At 41.4% G+C, this 22,773-nt stretch overlaps 3 protein-coding genes and 1 non-coding gene across 4 annotated transcripts; 3 read left to right on the top strand and 1 right to left on the bottom strand.

The window, feature by feature from the left end:
• The first annotated feature begins 1,761 nt into the window (after nt 1-1,761).
• ttc22 (tetratricopeptide repeat domain 22) lies at nt 1,762-9,379 on the top strand. Its single transcript, XM_037114593.1, has 9 exons — nt 1,762-1,860; nt 3,287-3,579; nt 5,300-5,600; nt 5,841-5,896; nt 5,979-6,094; nt 6,226-6,344; nt 7,573-7,734; nt 8,035-8,187; nt 8,270-9,379. Exons 2-9 carry the CDS (start codon nt 3,317-3,319, stop codon nt 8,804-8,806), a joined length of 1,707 nt encoding a protein of 568 aa, XP_036970488.1. The 5' UTR covers nt 1,762-1,860; nt 3,287-3,316; the 3' UTR covers nt 8,807-9,379.
• Nucleotides 9,380-10,574: 1,195 nt separating this feature from the next.
• LOC119028514 (cornifelin homolog) lies at nt 10,575-13,054 on the top strand. Its single transcript, XM_037114618.1, has 4 exons — nt 10,575-10,617; nt 12,307-12,403; nt 12,500-12,687; nt 12,901-13,054. Exons 2-4 carry the CDS (start codon nt 12,346-12,348, stop codon nt 13,036-13,038), a joined length of 384 nt encoding a protein of 127 aa, XP_036970513.1. The 5' UTR covers nt 10,575-10,617; nt 12,307-12,345; the 3' UTR covers nt 13,039-13,054.
• Nucleotides 13,055-14,996: 1,942 nt separating this feature from the next.
• Nucleotides 14,997-15,068, bottom strand: trnaw-cca. Its single transcript has one exon. It is a non-coding gene; the product is annotated as a tRNA-Trp (tRNA).
• Nucleotides 15,069-16,919: 1,851 nt separating this feature from the next.
• On the top strand, nt 16,920-21,228 carry LOC119028512 (cornifelin-like). The gene is made up of 5 exons (XM_037114615.1): nt 16,920-17,502; nt 18,710-18,743; nt 19,797-19,898; nt 20,009-20,196; nt 20,291-21,228. Exons 3-5 carry the CDS (start codon nt 19,832-19,834, stop codon nt 20,501-20,503), a joined length of 468 nt encoding a protein of 155 aa, XP_036970510.1. The 5' UTR covers nt 16,920-17,502; nt 18,710-18,743; nt 19,797-19,831; the 3' UTR covers nt 20,504-21,228.
• The last annotated feature ends 1,545 nt before the right edge of the window (nt 21,229-22,773 follow it).

Here is a 22,773-nt window from a genome sequence, read left to right on the forward strand (position 1 = left end):
AGACACTTGGATTATGCTCAACCAGCGGTATGGAGCCAGTTTATACATTTGTTCATTTGTGTTGTCATCCATGTCAGTGGTGGAGGAGAATGCAGACACACTGTTTTTCCGTGACGCTTTCCAGACTTCACCTGACTTTTAATCAGCATCAGGATGAGTATATATTGACTGCATTTCCATTTGTGGGGGAATTTATCCTTTAACCCGTTCGCACAATGATGGCCGCCATGAATACTACACTTCCTTGGCGCCCCATGATAGTTACACACTCGACAACCAACACACATTTTGTACAGCCAACAGGGGGTCACAGTCTTGGCTAAGGACACTTTGACATGCAGCAAAACATCGACCTATCAGTTTGAGGACAACCCGCACTACCTCCCACATCACAGCCACCCATTAAAGTGTGCCATTTTTCAAAACAAATGAGAAAAATCCCCCAAGAATACAATTACTCAACATTCTGGGTGGATTTGTTCTGCTTACATTTCCTGCGTACTTACCATATGTGTTAGACAGTCTAAAGAGACATTCACTGGTGTAATCTGCAGTCAGAGAAGGCCTCTGGAGAGCTGTGGAGTCGCTTTTCCATGTGAACACTCACTCTGGGTGCCAGAGAGAAGCTGACTAAGATCGTAGTCAAACAGTGATGTAGTGGCTTGAAAAGGCAGACAACTCTCAGCTATAGTTTAAGCAATAATTAAATGTACAAGTGTGCCTCAGGGGAAGGAGGGATAAAAGGGGGAGCCTGCATTAAAATCTGGGATGGACAGCATTAAACCACAAAACGTTAAAAGCAGGATTGAGGACGTGAAGTGGATTAAGGGTGTGTCACCCCTTCTGGTGTGGCACAAGATCTGCTGGATGCTCCTTTTCTTCAGTTTGAGATGCTGAACATACAGTACAATACATAGTGAATCATTAAATCCCTCTATCATTAATAAAGCTTTGAACACAAGATAGTGAAAGTGGAATTAAAGGTATTAATACCTGAGCAGAGCTCATCTCAGCGAGAGAGTATGAACAGGTATAAAGTCTGGATTAATAAGGCTTTCCTGTGATCCCATGATCCTTTGTGTTCAGTGTCACATCTCGTGAGGGGCCCTCGATTTCCCGTCGATGCTCCTGTCGATGTGAATGTAACGTCTCTGCAGAGAGGCTTTTCAGGGAACTTTGATGCTTGCTTGCTGCCATCTTTGCTCTCGTTCACGTTCGCAGTGTAGCAGGAAAGCTCACTCTCATCCATGACTGTCTGCATGTTACTCTCCATCAGTTATTCGTGGTCCTTTGTGCCAGAAATTAAGATAGACATCAAAACAATTAAGTAGGTTAACAAGGGGTTAGACTGAAAGCAAAAGGACCTTTATCAGCATGTGGGACACATATCTTAATCCCGCTTTAAAGGGGAGCACTGCAAAGGCGACCCGGATTATTGGGGTGGACATCTCCCCCATAATACCTTTGTTTTGTCCCTGTGCTGCTGGGATGTAAAATCTATCATCCAAACTGGAGTTTTTAAGAGCAAAATCCTTTTGCCTTGGAGGATACACACACACACACAAACAAGCTGCAATGTCTAATCATTATGTTACCATGCAATCAGCCTGGTATCCATGAGGGCCACCATGGCAACAAGCAAATTTTCAGACTTCTGCACACCCACATGTTACAAATGGAAAAAGGCTGCCCACGAGGAGGCAGACCTGCAGTATCGAACACACATTATGTAACACCAGTAGTGACTCTCTGCATGTTTCGAGGGCAGCACAGGTGGATCAGCCCCGTTCAAACCTGACTGAGGAATCTGTGTGTGGGACTGTGTGTTCTCCTCGTATCTGTGTGGGTTCAGTGCTCCAGGTGATTTGAAACATGCATGTTTGGCACTTGATGTGACCTGTGTGCGCTCTGTGATCTGAGGGTCCACTGCTGACAGCTGTAAGCTATTCCATCTCAGATCGGACTCACTCTTGTTTCCTGCTTCCTGTTTTCTTCTTAAATGTCCGAAAAACACACTGAGTAAGTTACTGAGTAATCTGACATCATACTGCCCATGTTGTTCACCCCCAATCTTTGCCCCAGTCATACGTACATTTTAATTTAGTGATTGTATTGATTTATTGATTGATAGTAACAGCAGCTTGTACAAGTAGATTGAGAGATGTCATTAGTAAGTTAAGGAAAGCAGAAAAAAACCCCATTGTGATTGGTGACTTCTTCGTCTTCTTCTATTAGCCTTGCTGAATCTATGTTTCCCACACTATAATCCTTCTGGACATTTTTGTAGTCAATCTTGTTCCCTCCTACAGCTATTACTTCACCCCTGCTGTTAGAGAGGAGCTGATCTCTCTTTGAATTACCTCTCCAGAAGTCTTTCATGAGCTGAGGCTCTGTGGACTTTTCCCCACTCTCGTTCTGGAGCTTGCACTTGCCACTTTTGATCTATAAATCTCCTCTGTTTGGTTCTACTGTCGGTCTGGTTCAATATAATACAAGTTTACCCTCTGGTGGAAGAGTTTGGATTAGTATACAGAAGCGTTCAGAAGCAAAAATGTGCTTATCGCATGTGTGTCATGATCTTCTAAGATAGTGTTGTGACTTACAGGATAATAAGGATGCACAGTCAATTACTGCTTCTGTGGAATATCTCCTCTCTTTATACGCTCTATCAACGCGACGCACAGCTGAGAGGATTTGTTTGTTTTTTTTATTTGTGATGTCTACATGAGAGTTTTTGGTAAAATGAAAGGTTATTTGGAGTGGTATCACAGAAAAGGAAGAGCATTTCTGTGACTTTTCTTCAGCATTTCAGTCATTGCAGTGATCCTGATGGTTCACATTCTTCTGTTAGCTATAGCTGACACGGGCCGGAGCTGAGGGGGGGTTAACACAAAGATTTCCCCAAACATGGCTTTGAAACAAAAACACCAATTACACAACTCAAGACATAATCACTATCACACCGTCAGAAGAGACTTTATGGAATGTCAGTTGACACTCACCAGATGAGAAAAAATAAATCAGAAATGTTGTGATTTCCTTTTTAAAGGAAAAAAAATAGAAGTGATGACTAAGATTTTATTTATAGATGAGAATAACAGTGGGGACTTGATATAAACAGGTAAAAAAACATATCCATGCTTACACTATCTCCCTTTTACACTCTATTCCACGCCCTCGTCACTCCCAGGCTGGACCTGTTCAACCTGTCTGCACCGGGATGACACCAGTGGGTGGATGAATTCTGCAACTGTCGACTGAACTCTTGTATCTCGTCTCTTTGAAGTAACAGGAGGAGCAGAAGGAGCAGGAGGCCATGGAGGCCGACAACGCAGAGGACATCGAGTCCCTCATGGAGGACATGGACTACATCCCCGGCCACTTCCACCTGGACCTCAACCTCAACTGTGATCATGTCGGGCCTGTGAAGCTGAGACACAGGGACACTTACCTGAAACAGGAGAGCCTGCGAGGCGAGCTGGAGGCTGAATCTGGATATTTGCAGTATGCTGTTCGAAATCTGCTGGGTCTGCTGGCCTTTCATCTCGAACAGCTGGACACGGCCGAGGAAATATTCAGGTGATAATACGCTGTCATCTTTTCTCTTCAGAGTATTCTAATTAAACAAGGGGCCTCATTTTGAAACACCGATGGTGCATCATTTCACAAGAGATCTTGACTTGTAATGTGTTTCACAATAGAAACACCACACAATGAAGTGTGTCCTACCACACATACGACATAATTGCTGTGAGCTAACCGACCACACTAGATGCCCACACAGCAGAGGGAGAGGCAGCACAGGCGCCCAACCCAACCTGCACTGACTACCTTAGGCATAAAACGTCGACCAAAATCAAGACCCACCCAGTCCTAAATTCTGAGTAGTCTTAAATACAGCCTGCTGCACATAACAAACACACTGTTAGCATGACAACACAAAGATGGCTTGACTTGGACAAATGAGATCGCAGGTCATGAAAAACAAAAATTATTGCACTTATATAAATATTAATCTGGTCTAATTAGAATCTTAATTATACCCACAGTAAAGCACAATTTTGTATTGAAATGTAATGATCCTCTGTTTAACCAGCCTGTCTTATTTACTTTTTGGATAAGGTGTATATAGTAGGCGTACTTTTCCTATTTTGCGATGCTAATGCTTCATATTATTTAGATGCTTGTATATTTTTTATGATACCATTTTAGCTTTAGCAAAAATGTTTAGTTTGATCTAAATATCTTAGTTATCATAAAAAGAGAAGATCTGTTGTTACATGTAAGACAATGCAGGCCAAAATTGTGTTGGGTGCTCTTGGAAAAAAGAGAAAAGGGAGATTCCAAAGCCAACCAGGCACTCCATATCCAAATATGAAACACAGGAGGAAGGACAATATTCAAAAAGGCCTTTATTGTGTGTATTTCCTCTTTGCTACTGACATTTACTACTGTAGCACCAATTTCCTGATCTCTTTCCAGCGCTGTGCAGCTGTTACCATATTCACCATCTTAGTAAAGAATGTTAGCATGATAATGTTCTCATATTAGCGCCAAACATAAGCTGGGGCTGATGGGTCTGATGTGTCTCCACCGAGGAGGTTATGTCTATGCGGTTGTTTGTTTGTTGTTCAGTTGGTTTGTTAGCTAGACTGCAGAAAAACTATAGGAAGGATTTCCACAAAGCTTGGAGGGAGGATGGATCTCGACCCAGAATGGACAGGAATCCGCATAAAGGGAAAGCTCCAGAAATCTTTTCTCACCTTCTTTAACATTGAGATATAGGAGGTTTTTCACTGTTTATGATAATTTCTCAGGGAATACTGCATGGATCCTGAAGAAAAAAATCGGGTATATTTGGGTGACAGGTATTTTTTTTTCATTATCAAAAATCCAGATCTAGTAGATTTAAGTATGTTTCATTTGATATTGGATAAGGTCTGATTGAATTAAAGGGGACTGTTGGGCCTTGGCTGAGGTAGTTAGTCTAGTCTAGTTAGTACTAAAGTATCAGCTCTTACACCAAACAGCTATATACAATTTTGTCCATCCATCTGTACCAGTGTCAAGACTTTTCACTAATGCTAAAAAGAGGTCAAACCCATGGTGACATCAGAGGAAAAATCAGGGGGTAACCATGGAAGTATTTAAAAATTGAACAGTCATCTAAACTCAAATTGTATGTATTATCATGTTTTTGTGGAAAAGAAAAAATGGACCCATCATGGAATAACTGACCTTTGGGGACCTTTTTTTTTTTTTTTTAACCCCACTCTCTCTGTGCATGTTGGGTTTTCAGAAGCATTTGCAAAGAAGACCCCGGTAACCTCAATGCCTGGGCCAACCTGGGCTATGTGTACGACAAGCTGGGCAGAGAGCTGGACGCAGGGGAGTGTGTCGAGAAAGTGTCCCACTTTATGGGCTTGGAAGCTGGAGTGGCCTCTCAGGACGAGACCAGGCTCCTGGCGGCCCGATGCCTGGCTGAGCAGGCCTACGTGTATCCGTACGATGTGGAGCTGGACAGTGAGGACGACCTGAGACAGCGGCTGACGGCCGCTCTGAGACTTTACAACAGAGCCCTGGACTACGGGGGTCAGCTGGTGAGATGAAAACAAATACAGTAGTAGCATTTCATTGGGTAGAATTCAGTTTCATTCTCATTTCAGCAGAGTTGCTCTACCATACTGTTTTTATTCGGGACAAGTGCAAAAATATATTCATTTGGGTAGAATTGTAATTAAAGAACCCTGTACCTGAAGACTTAAGTATATCCTGCACAAGAACTGTCTTTTGAAATTCTAACCAAAGACTGTTTGTGAAGAATATCGTTGTTTTTTCAGATACCAACAGAGGAAAAAAGAAGCTGGTACTTCAAAATGGCAACCATCTACATAAGGTACAACACCGGCATCAAACAATGTGCACTGCTTCACTTCATGTGGCAGTATTCCTTTGGTTAAGTCATTTTCTCGCTGCAGACTGGACGACATCGTAAAGACCAAAGACGACTCTGAATACTCCAGATTGCCCCACTACAATAAGGGACTGAAGCTTCTCAAAGCAACGCTAGAATCTGAGAAAACAAGATATAAAGGTAAACACCCCCATGATACTGCGCTTTGTTTTCTATTGTTAGACATAGTAGTTACTGCATTTTTTTGCATCGACAATCTTAAGATGGATAAGTGAAGTCGTAAAAACTCTGATTGTGATCTGTCCCCTCAGCTCTTGCCTGGTGTTATGTTGGCATCATGCTGGAGAGAAAGGAAGAGTTCACCACTGTTCCCATGTCTATACATGACTGTGGCTACTCAGCCTCAGATCCTCTGTCCTGCTATGGAACTGTAAGTGAACCTTAACATGTAGATCCCTCACCAGATACCAGACAAGCTAGGAACAACTGACGACAAAAACTAGATGATGTTGTACTTTATTTACTACCAACTGCGTCCTTACTGACTTGGAAAATCCTCTTTTAAATTGACGCTACATCGCTACAATACATACCAAAATAAATAAGGTCCCATGGGGTCCACAGGAAGGGGCGTGACTTCAGCTCTCTATAGAGGGTTATTAAGGGGCCGTCCACATGGAAACATTCTTTTGTGTAAACGCACGTTTTGCATCGTTTTGGCCGATCGTCCACATGGATCCTGTAAACGCACATTTTTGGAACCGGGTCTCAGGGTGGAAAAATCCGAAAACGCTGCCCTCGCGTTTTTGTGTGGACAGCGAATCCGCATAATTTCCATATCGATGACACCATTGCCCCACCCTGCGACCTCTAGCCTTTAACATCTGAACCCCGCGACGTCTCATAACAACAACAACAGCAATGGCGGACTACTGCTTGTGTTCGTGCCGCAGAAGATACTGAGCCTTTCTTGCAACTTACTCGCATTGTAGTAGAGTGTGAGTCGCAGCAGCAGTTCGACCCCATTAACGGTTCACACTAACAATTCTGGTTTCCTTGCACCAGCCATTTTCGTCTTCTTGTTGTCGTTCGTTTCTCCTTCAACTGTATGTTTGTATACAGCGCACAAGCTTTATGCGCATGCTCTGTCTCTTCTTCTCCATTTTTGGTGAATTTCAAGCGCCATCTATAGGACTGGTATATGAACTACAGTGTTTTGAGTCATTTTCAGTGGATCCGTTTGGACGCAAATATTCTTGAAACAAAGCCAAGGAATCAAATCAAATCAAATCAATTTTATTCATATAGCCCAAAATCGCAATCACATTGCCTCAATGGGAAAAAAAGGTTGTTTTGGTATGTGTGGACAGGGCCTAAAATTGTTATTTCTACATTAAGTAGCCCACTGAATAAGAGAGCCATGATACTAGCTGTAAGCTGTTACATGCTAATGTGTTGCTCATACCACATTACCAGTTGTACCGCTACTGATAACATCCAGCCAGGACAGGTGACAGTACAGCTCCCTCTACCACTGCACTCCAGCCCAGGCGATGCACTTGTTGTAATCATCTGCCCCCTCAAGTGGTTGCCAGACTGTTACAGTGCTTGACTCTTATTTTGACCATAACATACAGTTCAACTGTCTGTGTCCACAGGCAATTAACTTGGCCAGCGATGATGCATTCACCCTGAACCTTCTGGCAAAAGTCTTCTTTCTGTTGGGGAAACACGAGATGGCCACAGGGATCTGTAACATGGCCCTAAACGTGCTCCCAGACCCAGAGCTCAACTGGCAGGCCTACTGCACCCGCGCAAAGGTACAGCAGCCAGAGTACATCAAGTCAATGCCACAACCAAGCTGGAAGAACTCAGTCAATTAGTATGTAAGATCTCTTTAATGCTGGAGATGTTGAATTAATTTAAACTGGCTGAAAGGTGCATAGAATTCCCATATTCGTACAAGTAGACCTAAAGTTTGAGCTTGTTTGGACTGAAAATGTTTCTGCTATTACGGTAAAAGCGGTGATGTTATAGTCAAATCACTCACATAAAGTGATTCCCATATACATGATAAAAAAGTTGTATAATGTAAATATTGCTCATCTTTTTCCTTTGAGATCAATGTGATGCTCTACGTCAGGGACCTGGAAATAGCAAAATGTGGTCAAGGTGGAATCCCAGACCGGCAGAAGCTCACTGAGGCCAGAAAAGACTTGGACAAGGTCCTGACTGTACGTCCGTGTCTGCGGACTCACCTGGAGTTGGCACAGGTAAAGAGACAAATTACCAGTGATGAACAGTGAAGGCTTTTCGACAGCAACAATGTTTTTGATTTAATGTCTTTCCCTATAGGTGTTCTACTACATGGGTGTAGATGCACTCCAGGAGAGTCTCTTGGTGGATGAGGCGGCAGTGAACAACGCATTGGTCAGTCTGTCCCATGCCCTGAAGTTCGAGCTAGGCGACAGCTTGCCGGACCTCCACGTGCTGCGGGGACGCTGCCTCCTGCTGAAGGGTGAGGAGCAGAACGCTGCAGACTGCTTCAAGCAGGCTGTGGAGATGGAGAGACCAGGGAGCACCGACACCACAGCCCTGCGCTGCCTCCTACAGGCCCTCCTGGCTCTCTTCATGCAGGCAGGCTCTGATCCCAGCCCGGCCATCACCCAACTTGAGCTGTGGGTGCAAAAGGCAGAAGAGAGGTACCCTGGGGATGCTGTGAAGGCAGAGCTGAAGTGCCTCTACAGGACTCACACAGCAGAGGTCACAGAGTTATCGAGGGCTCTGATCAGGACAGGCAGAATGGGCCTAGTGAGGAGGCTGCTGGAAACGGTAGTGCCCAAGAAACTGGGCAAGAAGAGACCGATGGCACGATCTTTCTCGTACGCATGAGGCCAACATAAGATTTTACAGGCCTGTGACCCAACCAGACCAGACCTGCTGTAATTAATGAACTTGATGACATGCATTTCATAAATCAAATTAACAACAGCAATGCAATGTAATTGAGATGTCTTTACTGTTACCGTTTTTAAGCTGTGATTCTTCAATTATTTACCTGTTTTTTGGGAACTTGGGAAGTGCAACTGTTGGAAGGGTTGGATCTACAAAGTAACCCACAGTTACAGTGTTACAGCTCGTGACAGAAGATTGTCCTTTAAAGCCTCTAGAATCTTAAAACCTTTGAGTTTTAGAGAGTGCTTGGTTGTACAGTATATTCATCATGATGCAGATATAGCCAGGAGGATGTCCTGCTTAGTCCTTCCATGGTGGGCATATGAATGCCCAACGCAGGTCTTATTTCTGCTTAGTAATATTCAAATCATGCCAGACTACCTCACCTTGAGTGGGATATTTTAATGCTCTACCACTGGGGACCAACAGGTAGAGATAAGCACCTTTAAGATGTTTCCTTGTTTATGAGTGGTCCTGTTTTGGGTGCAAAAAGGATTAAAGCACAAGCATTTTAACACTTTAAAGGGACATTTGAATTATTTCTTATGTGATCTATGATTCTGATCTATAGATAGCTGACAATTACAAAGAGAAAAAAACGGGATCAAATAAATACAGGATACCAGGAGGCCTTCAGTTGTGTGATGATAAACCCAACAGATCAGGAGAATCTGGACCAATGTGTGACATAACTGTTCACTGCTTTAATCTAAACACTGGAAGAAGATGTTATGAGAGACTAACTACTTATTACACACACTTACACATTCCCTGGTTAAGTAAAGGCTAAATGAATATTTTTTCTTCTTTTAAAAAAAAGGACTAATCATTCTTTGAAATCTCCATTGAGAGTTTCATTAAACAGTTACACTGAACCTCTCTTAAAACCAGCCATCAGTACAATATGGAATTTAGGCTCCCCCTTCACTCCCGGCTTCATTGCAGATAATAAAACTAAAGAACATCTTCAGATGTGATCAAACCGACCATAAAGCACGTCAGTGACATTACTACATTATACCATGAGAACTCAGCAGGTTGAAGAAGACGGGCATGAGGTGAAATGAATGTAGGTTGCAGGTCAATTAAATGTAAATTGATAATAGAAAAACATTAAGATAATCAGATCAATGAAACAACAATAAGGCTTAGCTTAGACAACGCAGTTTATGAACTATAAAGGGTCATGACTCATTATAAGATCAGCTTATGTAAGACAGCAATGTCAGGCAAATTGGCACGACAAACACTGGGTGGAGCAGCTAAATGGAAGCTTAAAAAAACAAGAAGAAATCAAACTTAATATTTTAGTACATTAATTTTACTTTTTTGTGACCATTTTTTGAATATATTTTCCACACATTGTGCAGGTATACATCAGCAACTAACTATGAATAACCAAAATAATAATAATAATGATTGTGTGTGTGTGTGTGTGTGTGTGTGTGTGTGTGTGTGTGTGTGTGTGTGTGTGTGTGTGTGTGTGTGTGTGTGTGTGTGTGTGTGTCTATGGCTTTCAATGGAGTTGCAAAAATGTTGTCATGACTTAGTGTTTGACTGGTTCACCACACCCTTGTTTGATCAGTTGAGATGCTGTGCTCGAGTACTGTTTTTGTGACTTTTCCTGCACGGTTCAGGTTCTGCTACATTGTTTGGACTCCTGTGCAACATGCCAGCAGATGCCACTCCTCAGTCCAGCCATATTCTGTCATATTCTGAGGTGGTAACAGGACTTTAAGCTTCATCAGGTAAGGTTAGATTTGCCACTAAGCAAATTGTAAATCTCGATTTCGAATGTAAAATGAAAGCTTGGTCTGATGTGCTGGAAGCTCATAAGATTTGGGGAAAAAGGAGAAGGAGGTTTACGTCGAGCAAGAAATGTGTTGTTTTTGTTGCATGGAGTCACGCACAACGTTTTTGACAAGTTGCATTAACCTTGTCATGAAAACATCTTTGTTGTTTTGCTTCACAGCTTTTCACTGACAATGAAGAGATTTACAAATGGTGACATATAAAATCATAGACTATTTGCATTATATTGTGAGAATTTTACAAAGAAATCTGCGTTTTTAAGGCAGCTTCAGCTGAGTTTACGGTTGTAAAAAAAGACACAATCTGGCCACAGTGCAGCGCAGACCTCTGAGACACGGACACACACTCTGAGGAGTCCTGTCAACATTAGATTAGCTGAAGCAACTAAGTGAAGAGTTTTCTTCGTCCCTGCAGCTTGCCAGTGTCTATTGGATAATTATTTACTTTCAGCGACTGAGTGCTAAGTCCTTTAAAAGTCGTTTACGCTCATTTTGTGGTTCATGTTTCTATTGTAGGTGTCTAGAAAATCGTTACATGGTTTAGTACCTTAAAAAACACATTATCATACTGTCTGTTGCTGCGGCGCTTCACCCTACCCTCGATTGAACACTCAGGTTTAGCTGCAGTCTCTTTAACTCTTTTCAGCCACTTAATCCTTGCACTCCACGGCATATTGGAAGCAAGTATTGTACTTTTCATTCCACAACAATCATTGGAAAACTTAGTTACTAGCTACTTGGCGGATTGCATGCTTCATCAGAGCCAACATAGAGAATTTTTATATTTTATTGACAGTCAAAAAACAAAAACCCCAAACCATTCATTCTAATAATGAGAAAAGTGCTCAAGCGTGATTTTATGTCTTTCACTTTTACTACATTTGATAGTGAAGTAAATGTATTGCTAGATAATTACTTTTGATACCTAAGCAGATTTGATATCAGCTACATTAAGACTTTTACTCCAGTACTATTCATAATAACTTAAACTTTTACCAAAGTCATAATTTAACTGGACTTTTACTCAAGTATGTCTTTTGACTCATTTTTACAACACTGGTAATGTCACAGTGTCTATATAACACCAAGACCTGCTTACTTATCAAAACCACAGGGAAATCTGACATCCTACAAAATGTGACCTTTGAGCACTACCTGCTTGTTGCTATTCTTGTCATTCTTTCTAAAGAGCCTGCAGCCTACTAATATTTCGTTCATCCCACATGCATAGGTACTGAGTCAGACTGAACAGCACTTGTTGGTTTACCAGCGTCAAACTAGAGAACAATGGACTCAAATCCAATAAAGTCAATATAATTGAAATACAGACCGAAAAATGGGCATTCATTTGAAAGATATGTATATTTCAAAATAATTGTCTTACATATATATATATATATATATATATATATATATATATATATATATATATATATATATATATATATATATATATATATATATATGACAGAAACAATGTTCTCATTAATATTCAAACTAATGTTACCAGATGGCCCAAAGCCTAACCAGATGGCCAGCTCTCTAGGATCAATACGTGTTGTAAAAATCACATTTCTATGAAGGACAACATGACATAAAAACTTTTTTTCTGCTATTCATTTTCAGTTAACAGGTCAATCTGTCTGTGGTAAAGCTCAGGAGACAATGGCCATGACACCGTGGAGCACCGGTCTCTTTGACTGTTGTGATGACATGAGCTCTTGTAAGAATGGGCTCCACAGCTTTCACTTTATATTACTTATTTCTAAATAATACGTGTTCTCATTGACATTTCAACACGAAACTTTGTGTTATTCAGGCTGTTACGGGTTCTGGTGCTGTCCCTGCCTCGCCTGCACGGTTGCAGGGAAGTTTGGAGAGAACCGTTGTCTCCCATTATGTGACATTCTCAGCCCTGCTATAACAGCAGCCTGCGGACTTCCTCTGTGTGTGCCTCCTGCCGCTCTGTCTGTACGGGTTGGCATTCGACACACATACGGTATCAAGGTAAAACACTGTTATCATGTTTCAATTATTCTTTTCAGTGAAAGCCTCTCTTACATCTATGGAAGGTTAAACAATTAATGAATAGAAATTGAATAATGATGAAACATTTCAGTGGTAGATAAACAGACTGTATGTTGTGAAAGCATCCAGCAGTTACATCAGTAACTGGGGAGCAGTAAAATGAGAGTAATCAGGACTATTTTTCCCCGGCAGGGTTCTCTCTGCAGCGACATTGCCACCTCCTGTTTCTGCGAGTGGTGCTCCTGGTGTCAGATGCATCGTGAGTTGAAGAATCGCAAGAAAAACCAGCCTGCAGTTGTCGTCATGCAGCCCGGTCAAATGAGGTCTTAAAAAAAAAAAAAAAAAACACCTCCTGCTGGTTTCTGGTGCTGACCAGGAGCTGTCGTTGCTCGACCACTGACCCATGTGGCTGGCAATCAGTCGGCTCCGTCTTGTGAAAGTAAACCAGTTTAGCTTAGGTCAAGCATTACTCCTTGTTTAGAGCTTCATTTTCTCTCTTTGTTTGGTCACACTGAAGACAATAATCGGTTGCAATCAGAGCTCACATCAGAATGAATACACATAACATTGTGTCATCAAGATAACCGAGTGGCTTTATGAAGGATTTTCATCCAAAGTAGTTTCATCTGCAGCGTTACCTGCATAAAGAAATTCCTGGTTTGGTATCAATGTGTTGAAGAGGATTAAATCACAGCCAAATGAAAAATCTAATTATGTGATAATAATCATAAAAAAAAAAATAATTACTGTGTTTTTATTCAAAGATCTGCACACAGTTCAAATAATTCACAGAATTTTTTTTTTAAAGAAACAAGCATCTTGAAGCAAAATTGCATTGTTTTACACTTTTTATTAAAATCATTGTTTTACACTTTTTATTAAAAGCTTTCCTACATCTTGTGTCTTCTTTCCAGTGTTGACAGAGAGCTCCCTGTGTTCACTGTTAAGTTGCTGCTTCAGTGTTTTATTTTAAAAGTAATTAAGAAATAGCTTACGTCTCCCTGGGGTGAAATTAATTGTCTGGCTATATGGAGGACCAATCCCTAAAGTTATGGTTTTAAAAAGAAGTGAATGAATGTGCAGTGTTTGGGATCAGGAGAGAGTTGTTATAAGAGCTCTGCAGCATTGTTGGCCTTTTTTTCTTCACCGTGCATCTGGTGCAACTCCTCATACTGTGCTTATCTGACAGCTTTATGAGTTAAAGACATAGGGGTATGTTTGTGGGTGCTAATGAGAAATGAATTATTTAATTTTTTAAAAGAAAATTAGCGTTTAAAAGGAGACACTACAGCTGAAAACATTGCTTTTTCATGCACAGGTGAATATTGATATTTTGCGATAGTTTCCTTCCATAACATGCCCCCAATCCACCCTAGGCACATTTTGTGTAAAAAAAAAAAAAAAAAAAAAGTGTGATTTTGTGAATTTGAATTGTGAATATCTTAGATGCCATTTTCTGAAGTTTTCTTTACTTCGGTAGCAATTACACAGACACACACAGACACACACACACACACACACACACACACACACACACACACACCACAATTTACAGCTTTAATCAAATCTATATTCTGAAGTTTTTTTATACAGAGGGGTTTTGTTCACATAACATTCTTAGCCTGAGAAAATACACATTTTCAGTGTTTTCTTTTCTGATTTATGGAATGACAGAAGAAACTGTCTTTTTAAAAACCTTCTGCTCTTATATTCAAAAACCTGTAATAAGAATGTTTGATAAATTAGCGCATGTTTATTTAGATGTCTCAGTGTGCAAAAGAGTTCTGCTTTTGCACACCTTAAGATCGACAGGTTTGTAGGAGAAGACTGTAGACTGACAAAATCAGAAGAGAGACCGTTTTGGAACTTAAACCTTCATCAGGTTACAAGACGTTGGGGGAGGCTGTAATATGTAGGGTTGTGGACTCACGGGGCCCAATCAGGTCACACCACAGACAGACAATTTACAGAACTGAATCTATCCTCTGGGGCATGTCCCTAGAAAAATTAAAAGAACATAGAATCACAATTAGGCAAACACATATATAAATCTAGGATCGAAATACATAGTTTAAGACAGAACACAACACGAGACAACCATAAAGTGAAGAAATATATAAAGTATGTATATTGGAGGAAAATATACAATATAAACATTGAATATGAGTGTGAAAACTGCAGGTAACAGTGCACCTTTAGGCAGCAGTTCATCATTTAGACCTCTGGGAAACAAATTCTGTAGGGTGCATTAGAATCACTGTATTAGTCCCGCAAATAGGGAAAAGACTTGACCCTGACGTGATTTGAACACGCAACCTTCTGATCTGGAGTCAGACGCGCTACCGTTGCGCCACAGAGTCGGTGACAGCTGCTCACAAACAGATCAACGTGACGCCCTCTAGGTGGCGGACTGACCCCTTCAGTGGCACAAAGCTGGGAGGTGGAAGTGTCATGTTCTTCATCACTGAAGTGAACAGCAACTGGATGATCGCGCTCATTTCAACGTGTAATGCATTTGTGTACACTTACGCACTGCCTCAACTTCCTCGTGGACACGGACACCTGCGTGCGCACACAGCGCGCGTGGGGGCGCGCGTAATGACGCTGTTTATGGGAAATTATTTGTTTGGCGTGAGGATGAGAAAAGCGATAGGTTTTAGAGGCGCTGTTGCACCGACATGCGATTGAGAGGAGCAGGCGTTGATACAGGTCACAGAGAAACTTTTTTGTTTCTTCTTCTTTTTTTGCGTACACTATCATTAAACCTCTTCAGTCCAGTCAATGGGATACCCACGTTGGACAGTAAATACATATTAAACCTTATCTCAATGAAGTCCACTGTAAAGTTCAGATTGAAGCTATTGAAGCTGCCTAGTAGAGATTAAATCATGTAGTTCTTCCACATTACCTTGAAAAGGACAAAATAAATAAATAAATAAATAAATAATAATAAAAAAATCAATATATCTGTACCATTTCAGAATTATTACATTTTCATTTCCCAGGTTCAAAACAACGTTTCTCTCAGCCCATACTAACCCCAGACACTTGTCAATAGAAGTCTCCATTGAAATTCAAGTAGTTATTTTTCATGATGGCATTTGCTGAATGGAAGCATCATCCCGGGCGGAGACGGGGTGGATCAGTCAGTGCACCGCATGAAAGGTGGATTTTTGTCCCAGTAAGCGCCCGAAAATCTCCCTGATTTTCGACAGTTAACGACAATTTACATCCTGTGAATGTCGCGTTCGTCTGTGCCAACAGAAACGAACCATGACGTAGGTGGAGCTCACGGAGGTGCTAATGGCTCCAATTAGCAGAAGAATGACAGCGAAACCGAGTCTGGCCAGAGAATGTCTGACCCACCAACACCATTCTTCTTCTCATCTGCTTCCAAAGTCGGTATTGATCTTTCACAACCATTATCTCCCATAAAATCTTGTAAACATATGCTAGAAAACAATTGAGCAAGACAAAAAAAATACTTTATAAAAGAATTTATACTTTCGTCCCTTTCGTCCAACAGGGTAAACCCCAACACGGTGGCGCTCAGCGGCTGACTTGTGAGTATCCCCATACCAGCCCGGTGCCTCACACCTTTGGCAACTCCAGAGGAGAATAGTGTCCAGCCCCTATCCAGGAGTTTGGATCCAGAGCCAGTGCTGTGCGTGGAGGTAAGCCCCACCAGATCCAACTGGTAGCGCTCAACCTCCAGCACCAGCTCCAGCTCCTTCCCCCCAAGAGAGGTGACATTCCATGTCCCCAGAGTCAGCCTCTGCTGCCCAGGTCTGGGTCGCCGAGGCCCGTCACCACCACTGCCACCCACGTGGCAGCGCACCCGACCCCAGTGGTTTATCCTGTGGATGGTGGGTCCACGGGATGGGGGAGGGAGAATTGTCACTTTGCTCTTTCAGAATGTGCCTAGCCGGGCCCGTGGAAAACCCGGCCACCAGACGCTCGCTCTTAGGCCCTCCATCCAGGCCTGGCTCCAAACGTGGGCCCTTGGCTTCCTCCGGGCAGGGTCTTTCGCCTCACACCTCTATTTGTCAGGGGGTATTTTGAACCACACTTAGTCTGGTCCCTCACCTGAGACCAATTTGCCTTGAGAGACCCTACCGGGAGCAAATGGCTCCTGACAACCTAGCTCCCAGGTTCATTGGGACACGCAAACCTCTCCACATGCAGGAGTAATGCGAATATCAATCGAATAATCAAGGTGTATTAATCTGACTATGAGAAATCCGATCCAGTTTAATTTTAGTCAGACTAAGGTGTTTACATGCATTTCAAAAATCCGATCATAGTTGGACTAACCCAGTAATTCGGTTTTCTTGAGTTTGAGATTTGTTCATGAAATACCTTCACTGAAGTTTACAATGTAAATTGTACTTTCTTTACACCAAAGAAAACCTTGACTTTAATTTTAGAGAACAATTATTCATTTATGTTATTATACACTGTTCTAACATTATGTAGCCTGCATACTTCCCTCACGCATCTATCAATAACAAGATACAGTTTATTAATGGAGAGGTTCATGTTTGTACTGGAATGTGTCAGGAGAAAAGTTTGTAAGGCCTTGCCTGTCCTCCGCTGTCAGAAACTGGGTCGCATAAACCAAACACCTCTAGCTGGATGGATGTTGTTAATCCAACATGTTGACTTTTTTGGTCAGGTTCTTGTCATCAGGCGTTGAATCCTGGGAAACACCCTGCAGCCGCCTCTGGCCTGCAGATCCATCACATAAGAGCGAAGGTTTTCCTCTCAAATTGATGTTATTTTCAACAAAGACTGGTGAGTTTTGGCGCATGTAAACCTCGTACACTATATTACCAAAAGTATTCGCTCACCCATTCAAATGATCAGAATCAGGTGTTCTAATCACTTGGCCTGGCCCCAGGTGTATAAATTCAAGCACTCAGGCATGCAGACTGTGAAACAAGACATTTGTGAAAGAATGGGCCGCTCTCAGGAGCTCAGTGAATTCCAGCGTGGAACTGTCATAGGATGCCACTTGTGCAACAAATCCAGTCGTGAAATTTCCTCGCTCCTAAATATTCCACAGTCAACTGTCAGCTCTATTATAACAAAATGGAAGCGTTTGGGAACAACAGCAACTCAGCCACGAAGTGGTAGGCCACGTAAAGTGACGGAGAGGGGTCAGCGGATGCTGAAGCGCATAGTGCAAAGAGGTCGCCGACTTTCTGCACAGTCAATTGCTAGAGAGCTACAAACTTCATGTGACCTTCAGATTAGCCCAAGTACAGTACGCAGAGAGCTTCATGGAATGGGTTTCCATGGCCGAGCAGCTGCAGCCAAGCCACACATCACCAAGTGCAATGCAAGGCGTCGGATGCAATGGTGTAAAGCACGCCGTCACTGGCCTCTAGAGCAGTGGAGACGCGTTCTCTGGAGTGATGAATCACGCTTTTCCATCTGGCAATCTGATGGACGAGTCTGGGTTTGGAGGTTGCCAGGAGAACGGTACATTTCAGATTGCATTGTGCCAACTGTGAAATTTGGTGGAGGAGGAATTATGGTATGGGGTTGTTTTTCAGGAGCTGGGCTTGGCCCCTTAGTTCCAGTGAAAGGAACATTGAATGCTTCAGGATACCAAAACATTTTGGACAATTCCATGCTCCCAACCTTGTGGGAACAGTTTGGAGCGGGCCCCTTCCTCTTCCAACATGACTGTGCACCAGTGCACAAAGCAAGGTCCATAAAGACGTGGATGACAGAGTCTGGTGTGGATGAACTTGACTGGCCTGCACAGAGTCCTGACCTGAACCCGATAGAACACCTTCATTGTATGTTCCTGTATTTGAAAGTGAGCGCTGATTTTTGACCTGGATGTAGTGATTACAGAACAATGGTTATACTACTCTTAGGTTTTGATTTCCTTGTACCAGTTGATTCAGGTTTGGCAGCATTAGTAGTGCTCAGCAGTCTGACCTGCATAAAATGCCACTCATCCAAAGCAGGTTCTTTCATACATTCACAGCTTCAGAGCCTTCGAGGTTGTCCATCTCAGTCAGGTAAGACCTTTAAATTAGCTTCTTTGCTGTCATCCCCACAGTTAAATCAGAGTTTTATCTGATATGCTGTAAGGGTGAACTTGTACTGTGAGATCAAGAGATGATTCATTTTCATTCAGTTTTTTTATGAATTATGTTAATCTCACCACAAAAAGAAGCATCCTTGGTATTAAGAAGTTTGTATGGGTAAATATTGTTGACTCTTAGCATCTTCAGTACATAGAAACATAGAAACACAATCAGAAGGTGTCAGAATTGATCAAAATGACAGATCTTTTGAACGAGATCTGTGTCTCTTGTTGGTTCTGCAATGTCAGAGCACGTATAATAAATCCAATGACTAAGAAGGTTAATGGTGCAGTTTACAGACTTTACAGTGAACAAAATTTGTACAAAAAGTATATTTTTCTTATGCCCTACTTGTCAAACACTGTCACAGTGTGTTTGACGAGCTGGGAATAAAACTCAAAAATCATCTTTTCTTACAGAAAGCACCGTCTTAATACATTAGTTTAAAAAATAATTCTGATTTAAAAATGCATATCTTATGTTATTTCAGTGTCTCTCAGTATTATTCTTGTACCTATAGAATTAATCTAGCCTATTTGTTATTTACCAAAGGCTATCATTTGGTTACATATAACTACATATTTTAGCCTCTCAGCAGTAAGTTTATGCAGTTTGTTACATTTGGTATCAGTTTGGGACTGTTTGTTATATGGTGGTCATGTGTCGGTCTAAGATGAACACGTATAACGATATGTTAGACAAATACATTATTGCTACAAGTAAAAGTAACTTCCTTTGACCTGAAAACCACTGACTGTATTAAATAGGGCCTGAAGTCTTAGAACCTCAGATGGCCTCTGCATTTAACACATCAAGAGAAAAGTAGCGTTTATTAAAATGATATTTGTATATAAGTATATCTAGTATGTCACTGGTTCAAATGTTCTTCTCATTAAAATGTTTTGCAACAAGGTTCCTGGAAGAGGACTGGCTTCTACTGAATAAGGATTTCATGCTTTTGCTCTCACGTCGCTGCGTTAACAGGTTCGTTGTTCACCATCTGCAGCTAAAGTTGTGCAATGGCAGATAATCACCCCACAGACTGGAAGACTGGTCTCTTTGACTGCTTTGAGGACGCCAGCACTTGTAAGGCTCACTAATTTGACTATTTTAAATTTTTGGATTAGAAGATTAAGTAATGCAGTGCCACACAGGACAATTATAACACTCTGCTGGTATATCTTTATTATTTTCAGGCTGCTATGGTTTCTGGTGCTGTCCTTGCTTGGCCTGCACAGTATCGGGAAGATTTGGAGAGAACACGTGTCTCCCATTGTGCGACATCATCAGCCCTGCCATACTAACAGCCTGCGGGATACCAGTGGTTGTTCCTCCAGCAGTCTTGTCTCTAAGGGCTGCCATTCGACACAAATATAACATCAAGGTGTGATTAATGTAAAGCTGAATTTCATGTTGAATAAATGCGAAACGCTGTCAAATTTAAAACTTTAAACATTTTTCTCTTGGTTTCTCCGCAGGGTTCTCTCTGCAAGGACATCGGTGTTTCCTGTTTCTGCATTTGGTGCTCCTGGTGTCAGATGCAACGTGAGTTAAAACATCGCAACCAAGCCCCCACCACCGTCATCAATGTGCAGACAACCAACATCAACTTACAGCCTAATCCAGTGATGATGGCTCCAGCACCAGTTGCGTATGTGAGCCAACCAGGCGTCTTCATGGCGGCACGCTGAGCCTTTAACATTTGCTGTTTTTTTTCTTCTTTTTTTAAGATTACTGGGTAAAATGATTTAATATTAGTCCAGTATTTTTTATGTTTGAAAACAATTAAAAAGAAATCTGATTCTGATCTGAAATCTGACCAACAAAACTCATGAAATCAAGTTCAAGTTGATTTCATTGCTTTTATTTTTCATGACTATATAATGTAAAATCAAATAGTCATCTCTTAATTAAAATAGGGTGAAAGGAGTCTTAATTTTACATAATATGTATTTAATTCTTGTTTCCTTATTCATATCCAACTCATTTAGAATCAGTGTGATTTCAGAGCCCGTTCTTTTTTTCACCCTGTGGTAAAAATGAACCCCAGTTTTAGTGGAGTCATTTGCAGACTGCATGTACATGACTGACACAACAGGTCTGGATAAATTATGGTTCTTTATTTACTACCTCAGAGAAAAACAAAAGAGAAATTCTTAAATAACCTCCGTGAATCTGTATTTACGAGCAGTTCTTGCACGATGCGTAATGTTCTCGTGTGATTTTGCCAGGTGCTCACGACAGATGAAAGATAATGAGACTAGAAAATGACATGTTAGCAGGTTAGACCGGCTTCACAACAAGTGCAGGGCAGTTTCTTTCCTGTTGACTGTCTTCCTTTCACTTTTCTTTCACCTTTTCTCCTGTTCTTCTTTCAATTAATCTGTCCAATCATGCAATTTAATAAAAAATGTCTTCACACAACTGTCAATCTGCTATATATGTACAAAAAATAACAAAGACTACACATGGATTACTTCTAGAAATGTCATATGTTTTTATACTCATTTACATTGATATTTGGTGTCACACTGCACGTCCTCCTCTTGACCAAGGTGTCTTTTCCCATAACAAAGTCAGAGGAATCTGTGTATTAAGAGTACACGGTTTGAAGGCCATTGTTTTTACAATCCTCGTACTCTCCTCCCTGTTAAAAATTGCTTCCAGTATGAGGAACCCTTTAAAAGAACAATGAAACTGGGAGTGTCTTCCTTGACATAAATCTGTTATCACACAGACACAAAAGTATGGAGGAGGTTCATTTTAAGGAAATGAGTACATGCAAATGAGTGAAATGAAACTTTGGAGCAAGTGTACAAATATTTTCTTTGACAGATAGTATCTCAGAGGAGTGTATTACATATTAGGTTGCTACACTGCTTACAACGTGAACACCTGCAGAAATGATGATGATGATGCTTAATTAAAGTGCCACTGTTTACTTGAAACACAGCCGGCAGCAGGAAGAGGTTTCAAAAGGAATTTAAGTGTCTCTAACTGGGTTATTTGTCTATTTCTCTATATTTGTCGATAAATAAAGAAGACTGATTTGAGCCTCGGTAATTCACCAATCATAATAATGACAAAAATAATGGTATTAAGGAGACAAAAACAACCTCTTGCCAGCCAGTCACTTTTTATGCTGCAACACTTTTAAAAGTGGCATCTCTGGGTTTACGTGGTGAAGGTCTTTACACTTTATTAAATATTCAATATCTTGCATCAAAGTAGTACATAACTTCACAAGAGCGAGGATAAAAAAAAAATGTTAAAGCTGCAAGCAGCAATGACTGGGCCCTCGCTGCCAACGTACGTTGGGCTGTGACGCTGTCTGAGGGTGTGCACATAGATCTATCTGCATGTGCACGGTTTACTGGACGTTGTCTGAATTGGTGAAATAACACTGTCTGTGTCCACTATGTGGCGCTAGAGATCACCCATTAATTATATGTCAGTTTATAGCATATGATGTGGAGAAAACAACCTGTAAATCTCATGTAAATCAGCTCATATTTGTCCACAATGCTAATGACTGAACATAAGATAGCACTTCAGTTCTTCAGTTTCTCAAAAATGTATGCATGTGTGCATATGTTACATGTGAGAGAAGTGTGTGTGTGTGTGTGTGTGTGTGTGTGTGTGTGTGTAGCTTTTGATCTTACTGCTTTGAAAAGTGAAAAGTGCTATTTAAGAAAGTAGATAGATTTGTTATGACACCAGTTTGTTCTCTTTGTTCTTCTAGTGGGTCCAAGAGGGTTTTCTGTGCATGGTCATGATACGTATACATATGGAATGTTGTGCATGTGTGTGCATGTAGGAGGCGGACTTCAAGCTTGAAATCTGCCAGTCATTCCAGCCATCTTGTCACTGAAAAAGCCCAGACCCTAGTATATGTCAGTGTTCGTGACTTGTAATGACTGTGCAAACTTTGGTGTATGTAGGAGTTTGTTTGTATGTACAA

The sequence above is a fragment of the Acanthopagrus latus genome, chromosome 11 (assembly GCF_904848185.1).
Source record: "Acanthopagrus latus isolate v.2019 chromosome 11, fAcaLat1.1, whole genome shotgun sequence".
Taxonomy (NCBI): Eukaryota; Metazoa; Chordata; class Actinopteri; order Spariformes; family Sparidae; genus Acanthopagrus; species Acanthopagrus latus.